Consider the following 11346-nt stretch of genomic DNA (forward strand, 5'->3'; position numbering starts at 1 on the left):
GGACATCAACTTCCGATCCACAGCACGGGTAAAGGTATCCTACCGACGTCAACAGGTAGTCTGATTTTAAAGAACGTCAATCTTGTTCCAAATCTGTCGTTTAACCTATTATCTGTGCATAAACTAATTCAAGATAACGACTACATCATTATCTTTACCCCTAACGGCTATGAAATACAGGACCGGAAGACCCACCACCGTCTTCTCACGGGTCCAACTATTAATGGCCTTTACCCCCTCAGAAAATTCAAGAATACGACTAATCTCACAAATGGGCTTGCACTTCTCTCCCTTCAACATGTCCAAGATCTCTAGCATCGGCGCTTAGGCCACCCCTCAGCTTCCATCATGGCGGCCATCTCAAAACGCAATAGCAACATCAAAACAACTTCTTAAATGTGCAATGCGTGTAAAATGGAAAAATGTCATAGATTACCTATTCAGTCGTCTAATTTTGTAACCACATTTTCCTTTTCTTTGATTCATTCGGACGTCTGGGTTCCTTTCCCTATAAACTCTAACACTGGTTTTAGATATTACGTTTTGTTTATCGATGATTTCTCCAAATTTACTTGGCTTTTCCCTATTACAGCTAAATCAGAGGTTTTTGCAAAATTTTTAGAATTTCAAAATCTTATTAACCGTCAATTTAATAAGAAAATCAGGACACTGCGCATGGACAACGGTGGCAAATTCAAAAACACTAAATTCCAAATCTACTGTAGGCATAACGGCATTATTCACCAATCATCCTGCCCGCACTCTCCGTATCAAAACGGAGTCGCTGAGCGTAAACACCGACATATCATTGAGACCGCTCGAACCCTTCTAACCCAAGCTTCACTCCCCCAACAATTTTGGGTCGATACCATTCTCACCGCAAACACACTAATCAACTATCTTCCCTCTCCCAATACTCAATCAAAATCACCTTACGAAATTCTTTTCGGCAAAATACCGGACTACAACTACTTCAAAGTCTTCGGGTGTCTTTGTTACCCTTGGCTCAAGCCATATACCACAAACAAACTATCCCCAATCTCCCACCCATGTGTTTTTCTTGGTTACGCTAAATATCAAAAAGGATATCGTTGCCTAGACCCGCGCACAAACCGGATTTATACTTCTAATCACGTCATCTTCAACGAATCCATCTTCCCCTACGCCACGGACTCACCTCACGTCACAGTTTCTCAAAGTCTCCAAACACACACACCACCTCTACTTGTCATTCCCACCTCAAGCATCACAACAACTCCCGCCAACACTTCAACTGAATCAAATCGCATATCACATTCCGACTCAACATCCGCTCCCAATGCTCCTCCGGACCTATCCAGCACTCATACACCAACTCCCACTCACCTGACCGATTTGTCAGCAAAAAACCGAACCTCTCAGCCCTCTCCTAACCCGCAACCGGCACCACGACACCAAATGCTCACCAGACTAAAAACAGGGCACCAGAAACCTAAGAAAATATTTGATCTCGTGCATGCCCTTCAACCAACCGAACCAGTCACATACAAGTAGGCCGCTAAATCCGAACAGTGGCGTACAACGATGTCACAAGAATTTCAGGCACTGCAATCTCAAGGTACATGGGAACTCGTTCCTTCACACCCATCTCAAAACGTACTCGGATCAAAATGGACATTCAGAACAAAATACAATTCCGACGGCACAATCGCTCGCTACAAAGCCCGCCTAGTCGCAAAAGGATACAATCAAGAACACAGCATTGATTACACAGAAACCTTCAGCCCAGTGGCCAAAATGCCAACGGTACGCATTCTTATTCTTCTAGCATTACATTACAACTGGACAATACATCAACTTGACGTCTCGAACGCATTCCTCCACGGAACATTATCCGACACGGTCTACATGCAACAACCCCCCGGATTTCAAGACTCAATTCACCCCAACTACGTGTGCCATCTCAAAAAGGCCTTATACGGTCTCAAGCAATCTCCCAGAGAGTGGTACGCTACCCTCTCAAATCACCTGCTCACCTACAGTTTTCATATCAGCAATTCTGACCACTCGCTGCTCACTTACAAATCCGGGACTACTCGCATCTACATACTCATCTACGTCGACGACATCCCCCTGACTGGTAACTCCTCTACCGAAATAACTAAACTTCTTTCTAATCTGCACCAAAAATTTCAGATGCGCATCCTCAGGTCATTATCACAATTTCTCGGCATACAAACACACATCACCTCCTCCGGGGTGATTCTGCACCAACAACCTTACGCAAAATCAATCATCGAACGAGCTGGGATGTCACAATCCAAACCGGTAGCCACACCAATACCGGTCAAAATGACAACTTCTCAAAAATCAGCGGATCTGTACGATAATCCCCATCTCTACCGATAAATCGTAGGGTCTCTACAGTACCTTACTCTAACCCGACCGGACATCCAATTCGCAGTACAACAACTCTGTCAACATATGCACAAACCGCTCAACATTCATCACGAAGCCCTCAAACGCCTTCTCCGCTACATACAAGGTACTACGCCTACCGGCATTCCATTAAACCGAAAGTCGCTTGTGTTACAAGGCTTCGTTGACGCAGATTGGGCAAGCAATTCTCAAGACCAGACCTCCATTACCGGATTCTGCAACTTTCTCGGCAACTCGCCAGTCTCCTGGCACGTCCGGAAACAAAGTACAATCGCTCGTTCCTCCACCGAAGACGAATACAGAGCACTTGCAACCGAAGCATCCGAAATCCTGTGGCTAAGAAGACTTATGGAAGATTTTCACCAACCTCAAGAGTTTCCTTCAACAGTCTACTGTGATAATACATCGGCCATTGCCCTTGCCCACAATCCGGTATTTCACGCACGCACCAAACATATTGAGGTAGACTGTCACTTTATCCGGGACTGCATCAAGAAAAATCAGATTTATGTACATCACATCTGCACAACAGACCAAATCGCCGATCTATTCACAAAAGCGTTACCTACCCAAAGATTCAACCAGTTATCCAGCAAACTCACAGCTACCCTATAGCCATCAGTTTGAAGGGGGCTGTTAACAAACATCACACGTGGCAAGCAACGATTGGTTCTCCCACTTGAACATTAGAATAGGACGTACCTTCTTGAATGTATTTGTGTATTCATAGCTATGTACTCTGTAACCAAAATAGACATAAAATATTATTTTTTCTTTCCTCTCTTCCTTACCTCTGTGCTCCGCACTCGTTCCAGGAAGAAGGAAACTTTCCTTCATTCCTTTCTTGCTCAGACGAGCTCTATCATTCTACAGAAAGCACTCATAATCCACATCAAATACTCAAACCAAACCCCACCTCAAAATGGAAAGTTATTATGTCCGGACAAAAAATCAGAAATCCGAAAAAATACCGAGCGATACAGAGTGCTCGGTACCGAACAACCAAGTGAGAGTCGCTTTGTTATTGGTCTCTAAGCACGTTGGGTGTCCGGATACCATAATTACTCCCTCAAAAGGCGCGTCTCATCTCCCCCAACCACTTTCCCCATCCAATTAAAAGACTCCAACTCCGTTCCCCCTCTTCAAATAGAAACAAAAAAGCAAATGGTAGTGACAAAGAGAGGCGTAGAGGCGCAGCCAATTGCAGAAATAATGAGCCAGGACGCTCGCTCCTTCCGGTGGCCCAACGGCGAACTCGACGACAAGAACTTCCAGCTACACGGCCACAACCTCGTCCTCCTCCTCCTCATCATCTCCTTCCTCCTCCTCCTCCTCCTCCTATGCTTCTACTTCCGCCGCAGATGCTGTTACCATTCAGCTTCTCCCTCAACTGCCGCCGCCGGTTGCAGTGGTTGCCAAGGGATGGAAGAGGCGGCGGTGAGGAAGTTGCCGGTGAGAGTAAGGCTGGGAGAGGCGGCAGTGTGCTCTATTTGCTTGAGTTTGTTAATGGAAGGGGAGAAAGAGAAGGTTTTGCCGGGTTGCAGCCATGGCTTCCACCCAGTGTGCGTGGATGAGTGGCTGAGGAAGCGGTCGAGCTGTCCGGTCTGCCGAGCGAGCGTGACCGGCGAAGAGGAGAAGGTGGTACTCGCACTACCGGAGGTGGTGGTGGCGCTGGCGGCGGAGGTTTGAGGGAATATGTGATTAGTTAGGACTACCTACTACCAAAAGTTTTTTTTTTTTTTTTAATTCTTTTCTTTGTTTTGTTTGTTGAGTCCTTTGATCAGTTAAAGGCGGAGCTTCCAGCCTTTATGTGTATAAATATATGAGTTTTTATGCAGCTTAAAGTCTTCAATTATTATAAGAATGTAGCATTAAATTGCTAATTTAATGGCCGTCTGCCTCATTAGTTAGTCCTTCCACTCCAAATTTCATCCCAAGACCAATCAAAATGCGCCACGTCATCTCTATGCCTGATACCAAGTGGTAACACGACTCGATTCCGATGACATGATATATTATAGTTGGTCTCCGAATGACATTTTATGTCCCCTCCACACAGTAATTTCTCGAAAAGATTTGTGTAATCTATATATTTGTAAATCAAAAAGATTTGAAAGAAAAATTTATGTCAAGAATAGATACTATGATATAATTTATGTTTTAACGAATTTAAAAATAATTTAATTTACTTTAAATTTAATATAATATAATTTTTTATATAAATTTTATAATTTTAAAAATATTATGATGTAAATTATACTATGATATTTTAACATAATTTATTTCTAAAAAATATGCTGTAGGGAGATCATTCAATGAAGCATTTCAGAGCTAGAACACAAGACCATTGAAAACACTCTTAAAAGTTTCTTTTTTTTGTTTTGACATATTTGATAATTAAATTAAACAAATTGCATATATCAAGAAAACTATTTTAGATGCCAAAAGTTATAGACCAATTACTTTGATCCATTAAACCTCTAAATTAAAATCCATCACATAACTTGTGAGATCTTCATCATGAAAGTTACTTCCGAAGAAAACAATATTTAGTCAGAGTGATTGATCAATACATGAATGTTTTATTGTTCTCTCATAAAATCTTTTTTTGGGAAAAATATATTTCTTTTTTTAATTTTAAATGCAACAAAATTTTTAAAATTTTTTAATGTTGAAGCGAAGCTTGAATGAAAAAAGGAGCTGCAGAATCACGGTGGGCGGAATAGGAGTCGAGTTGTTCTTGAAGAGCAGCGTCGGGAGTGAAAGCCAAGGCACATTTCACACTATATCAAACTGCGTGCAAGGAAGTTGGATGCACGATTTTGCACATAGGATGAACTTCAGGTGGAGTCCGGGAGGCAAAGGTGCTAGTGTGTCGGAGTAGCGGAGACAAAGAAGCAATATCAAGAACTTAGAATCGGATCGCTAGCTAGTGCGAAGTCGCAAGTTGGAGCTTGCACGGGTGTCCGGGGATGACTGGCGAGCCGGAGTGTGCTCTATGTTGGAGTGCGGGCGTTCCACCTAGAGGCAAATGCATGAGCCAAAAGCACATAGGAGAGGGCAGTGCACAAGGCACAGGCTTGCAAGAGCTGTGGATCAGAACACACAGTGAAGGTCGGGCATGAGCGAGTTTGGGCTCAATTCGACAAGTTTGCTCGTGGAGTTAATTAGTGCAAAGAGTCCGTCAAATCGTTTGTTGATATTGTGTAGCAGATCACGGGCTTCTCTCCACCATCGCTTGGACTAATTGAAGCCTTCTGTTGAGCCCGTTACAAGGGCCATTTGACCCACCACTACCTTGACCCAGCATTGTCTCCTAGACATGTGAAGTACTATTTCCTAGAAAAGTATAGCTTTGCCTATTCATAAAAGTGGTTTGGGTCTCCCCCCTCTTGATATATCAAATATAGTGTGCAAAATCAAGTTGATATGGAGGCTTTATAATATGAATTCATATTTGGCTTCTTGATGTTATAATGCTTATGAATCTCTTTGGACAAAACCTCCATGTAATGCCACTATACTTCAGAAATCTCTACATAGTGAAACATTCTCTCACTTATTTTTTTGAATGCTTAGTTTCTTTGGGCACTGCTCAATTTCTTTTGGCTTGAGCACAATATGATTATTTATTTGAAGAGTGTTTTATGGTACGGTGTTGCTTTCTAGCTTGCATTAATGCCTACATGGCTGGCTTTTCATAAACTATCTAAGCTAGCTTGGTGGCTCTGGTCCTACCTGCATTAGGTGTGTAAATGAGTCGAGTCAGAGCTCGAGTGACTACTGACTTGAGTTTGAGTTTGAGTATGATTAATTAGTTAGTTCGAGCTCAAGTTTTATTCTACCAGTGTGAGCCAACTCATCGCGGGCTTCTCTCCACCATCGTTTGGACTAATTGAAGCCTTCTGTTGAGCCCGCCCGTCACAAGGGCCATTGGGCCCACCACTACCTTGACCCAACACTATATTTGATATATATTTGATAGTGGTGGGCCCAATGGCCCTTGTGACGGGCGGGCTTCAAGCTTGGATTTTTAGCTCATCAAATTAGGCTCAAGAGCTATTTATTGGGCCAAGCTCGACCCAGCTCAATGTCGGCTTAACTCACTTACACATCTCATGAAATTATTTTGGTTAATTTTTGGGTAGATATTATGACAAAATATTAAATTATAACTTGATGGGGCATTGACATAGCTTTAAGATTGAGAAGCCAAAGGACAAAATTATATAGGTGTAGAAGAAAGAAGTATCGCAGAGGAGGATAAATTTTTATTAATATTTAGAGTTCTTAATTATGCCAGTAATTAAATAATAATGATATTTGATGAACACAATTCATAATATTAAAAACAAACATGTAAGAAATAAAATCTTTAGAAAAAAGTTTATGAATCATAAAGCAAATTATATTAAAACTAATAGTACCTTATTTGTTGATTTTTTTCATGGTATATCTTATTAAATTTACACAGCTCTTCTTGGCCTATTGGTTGAGAGCTTCAGCTTCTAATTAAGAGATCTTGGGTTCAAGTTTTTGTGTATGCGTTGTGTGTATGAGTTTGCCTTAAATGACCTAAATGTCCAAAAAAAATCTTCTTAAATTTTGATGACAGTCATAATTATGAAATTTAGATTCAAAGAGGGATTTAATAAATCTGAGTTTTTATATTAACTTAGGCTTCATTTGGAACGACATTATCATTGTTTCTTAAAGAAGCTTTTTAATAAAAAATTAAAAAAACTGCTTTAAGAAGCTTTAAGAAAGCCATCCCAATGAAGTCTTAATCCGTTTCAAACAAAAAAAGCTGATAAGTTTAATAGAAATTCAACTTATATCTTATCTTTATTAGATATCACTAGACATCTGCAGATTAGTGATCATAGCAGATCAATTGAATGGCAATTTTGTTAGAAAAATCAATTAGTATAAGCAGAAAAATGAAAAATTATTCTGTGCCGGCGCTGTTCGGAGACCAACCACAATGAGCTATGTCGGTATTGCCGATCAGTACCGCTTGGTACCGTGTTTGATATTGCTGACGTAGCTCATTCTGATTGGTCTCCAGATGTACAGCATCGTCCGACGCCCGCTAGGGGTGCAACCGAGTCAAGCCGGCTCGCGAGCCGGCTCGGGCTCGACTCGTTAATGGGCTCGAGTCACCTGGGCCGCCCGTCACGGGCGCGACGACGGGCTCGATAGCGAGCTCGACGAGCCGCTCGATTTGACGACGAGTCGAGCTCGAGCTCGGATTTTGAGCTCGACTCGAGTTCGAGCTCGAGCTCGAGCTCGGGTTTTGATTGTCAGGCTCGACTCGAACACCCCCTGGCTCGAGCTCGACTCGAACACCCCCTGGCTCGAGCTCGACTCGACTCGTTTGCACCTCTAACGCCCGCACAAAATAATTTCTCCAGAAAAATAGATTGAGAAAGAAAATTAAAAGCCCTAGTCTGATATTGCGGGCTAGGCATTTATTTGAACTGGGCATACTTATTGTTGAGAGCAAGTCAACAGGTCAGTTCGAGTCTCATCAAGAAGTATATGGGTTCAATCTTATCTTTTATTATTTAAAAAATATATTGGGTTTCTTCTGGCCGTGGCTCAATTTCATTTACTTTTGGGCTTTAATTGTCCGTTGGTCTTATGATCTCATCTTATTAATATAGCCGTTAGAAGAATTTTGTTAGAGACTTTTGCTTTAGTTCCTCCTTTTCTCTCTGGCAGGCCGACTTGTTCCTGTTCTGTTTTGCCTGCTCTTCTGCTCTTTTTGCCGCGCAGGAATTCTTTGGGAATCTTTTGCAGAAAGTTACTTTGCTTGTTCAAGAGGATTGCATTGATGGGAGACGATGATGAATGTTGCTGGCACTCATCGACTAATTCTGTTATCCTAGAGGATTTTGTAATTTTGGGGCATTCTGAGCCTATGCATGCAAGGCCTGCTGCCCTTGCCCTCCCTCTTTGTTTCTTTGTATGTCTTGCTAAAATTTTTTTGGAGCATTTTGAGTCTGAAATTGGCTTCTATCGCTTGCCCTTTCTCCATCGTTTTAAGTTCCCTGCTTTTTTTTATTTTGAGGCTCTATAAGTCGTTTTGGGCTAAGGCCTTTTCTTTTCTTTCTTGTTACTGTTTGAAAGTTGGTCTTCTTTTTGGGTTGTAATTATTTTTCTCATTTAGATTAATGAAGCTAGGCCTGGCCCATGAGATATGTACTCACAAGGGATGACATTGTTATGTGTAGAATTTGATTGTGTTGATCAATCGGATTGTTCTGTTATCTCCGACCTTAAATTTGTCATATTTGTTGGGGTGTTTACCCCTAGTTTTTTCCCGTACAATGCCCCAATACTAAGTATCTGAGCACCCCAGCCAGCGCCGTGTTCTCGAGCGCCTCGGCCCAACGACAAAGAGCAGAGCATCACAGTGCTCTGCATTCGGCGCACCAATGCTGTGAGTTTGAGCACCCCAGCGTCATCATACAAAGGCTTGAGTGCCGCAACGCTGTGAGACCAATTGAACAATTTTATTTCTCTTTTTTCTGAAGGGTTGCGTCCCTTGGGGGTTATTTACTTGACTTTCTATTGTATTTCTTTAGTATTAGAAATAGCGAACTGTGCACGTGAGAAGAGGAGTAAGAGAGAAGAGCAATTTGTACTTATTTATCTAAATTTTCATAGTGAATTTTTTGGTATGGTGTGGCTCTGAGACTTTTTTCATGTTAAATCCTTATGTCATTTATTTTTTTCACTACTTTTATCTTCTTAATTTTTTCATCATTATGGTGTTTGCTCCTCCTCATCCCCAATAGACATGACCTTGTAGAATGCTAATTAATGCCAGTCCATCCATCAAAGCTTCAAAGATATAGAGGTAGGAAGACTCATCTTGGTAGGATAGATGAAGCATCATTTTTCTCTTTGCAATCTCTATCTAAGGACTTGTGTAGACCAATTAAAGCCTTATAGGCCACTTGCCTCAATAGGGCTCACTTACCCATAGCACCTTGCCATGGTCAAGATCAATCGTCTATCCCTAACATTCCTAATCCAACTACATGCCGAATCTCAAAGAATTTCCAAAGATTCAAAGAATCGCCGAAGGCACTGGCTTCTGAGGAGAGGGTCACTTCAAATAAAGACCCATGTGTATGTCCTATATATTGTCCATGTAATAGTGTCATTCTGAAAGTATCACAAATTGTACTACTTTTTTTATTGTTTCATAGGTGTAGCATTTCTTAAAGCCCTTTAAACCCTTTAAATAAAGGGTAAAGAAACATATTTTGGGTCTTCATGCTATTAGGAGTAATTTCTGATATAGTATGCTCTGTACTAACCCTCCATACTCACCTGAACCTCACCTACATGTCGGTCATCTATTAGTGGGCAGATATCACATACACACATGTTCAGATTCAACAATTAATTACTATGAGTTCAATTATTTTTTATTTTTAAATAATTACAACCATCTACTATCATCACCACCACCATCATTATATCGCTAGCCATCACAACTATCCCAAGAAGAAGGATTGTCATCACCACCACCGGAAAAAAACTACAACATATTTTTAATATTCAATGAGAAAAAAAAAATACTTATAAGAGAGCATACATTTTGTTTCATGCCAAAACATAAATAAGATTTTAAAAAATGAAAACATAAGTTATCACAAATTGCCTATAAATATGTCAAAATTATCAAAATGATTCAACTTTTATTCTAAACTCGATGCAACATAGCATACATGAAAAAATCACTTTAATCTTATTTGGTTCATATCAACCTAACTTGAAATATACATGATTAACTTATTTTAACATGCCAATTAAAATAAACAAATTAAAGATTATGTTTCAACATGTGATTTTAATTAAAAATTGCAAAAAAAAAAAAGAAATCCATTGTATCAAATCATTATTTTCTTATTAACTTTAATAAAACAAACTCAATCCAAACTTGACCAATTTGTTTAAGATCATTTAAGATGACTCAAACCTTATAGAAAATTTTATGTCAAAATTGAGTCAAATTTTGATTATGATATGGATATATAGCCATAAGCATATAGATCTAATAACTTAAATAATAACACATTTTATTTGAAATTTATTTTTGAAAATTATTATGTCAGGATATTCTAAATGAATTCAGTTCAAGATGAGACTCATTGCTTTTCAATGTGTTGTAATTGATGATATATATGATATCCAATGCCTGCATTAATCTCATCACAAATCGAAAGACATACAATGAAGCCCATCTTAACACGAATTCCATCAAGATATTCTAACACAATATTTTCCCAAATGATGTTCTTGTTATACATCACATGAAAATTACTAGCATGTAAAGAGATATATCCTACAAAAGAGGTACATTTTACTTGGAATAAAATTGTCTGAGGATAATTCAAATCAAAATTTGTCATGATGGGACTAAATTTTTTTGAATTTATTTAAGATGAATGCAACACATAAGCAATTAATATTTCACTAATCCCAAAGTAGATCTAAGGGCTTTAAAGACTCATCATTATCACTTTTAGGTTAGAGAATTCTAATATAAAGTTTTTTATACTTAGTCTCTTGCACCATCCACAAAGTCCATAATTTTCATCATCCTAATGTAGCTTATACCTAAGCTAGCTATTGAAAATAATTTTATGTTAATATTACTCATGCTGACATTGCTTTATTATTAGAATAATTAGTTTCACCTACAATAAAAAGAAAAATGCTACGGCATTAGTTTCACCAGTAAGCAATCATCATTATCTATAGCCCAACAAAATGATAGTACAATAAAGAGGAGAAATAAAAATGCAACGAACATCGAATGATGTCATCATATTCCAAACAATATAAACATTGAGAGATCCAAATAAGTGAACAAAGATGTTAATAAAACATTGAGAAATAGGCATCAAC

At 39.5% G+C, this 11346-nt stretch overlaps 1 protein-coding gene across 1 annotated transcript; it reads left to right on the forward strand.

The window, feature by feature from the left end:
• The first annotated feature begins 3551 nt into the window (after positions 1–3551).
• On the forward strand, positions 3552–4262 carry LOC110107931 (RING-H2 finger protein ATL66-like). Its single transcript, XM_020838380.2, has one exon. It carries the CDS (start codon positions 3583–3585, stop codon positions 4105–4107), a length of 525 nt encoding a protein of 174 aa, XP_020694039.1. The 5' UTR covers positions 3552–3582; the 3' UTR covers positions 4108–4262.
• Positions 4263–11346: the final 7084 nt, after the last annotated feature.

Source organism: Dendrobium catenatum, unplaced genomic scaffold, assembly GCF_001605985.2.
Source record: "Dendrobium catenatum unplaced genomic scaffold, ASM160598v2 fragScaff_scaffold_615, whole genome shotgun sequence".
NCBI lineage: Eukaryota > Viridiplantae > Streptophyta > Magnoliopsida > Asparagales > Orchidaceae > Dendrobium > Dendrobium catenatum.

Coding starts and splice junctions, on each gene's coding strand:
- LOC110107931 (XM_020838380.2), top strand. CDS start 3,583: ATGGTAGTGACAAAGAGAGGCGTAGAGGCGCAGCCAATTGCAGAAATA.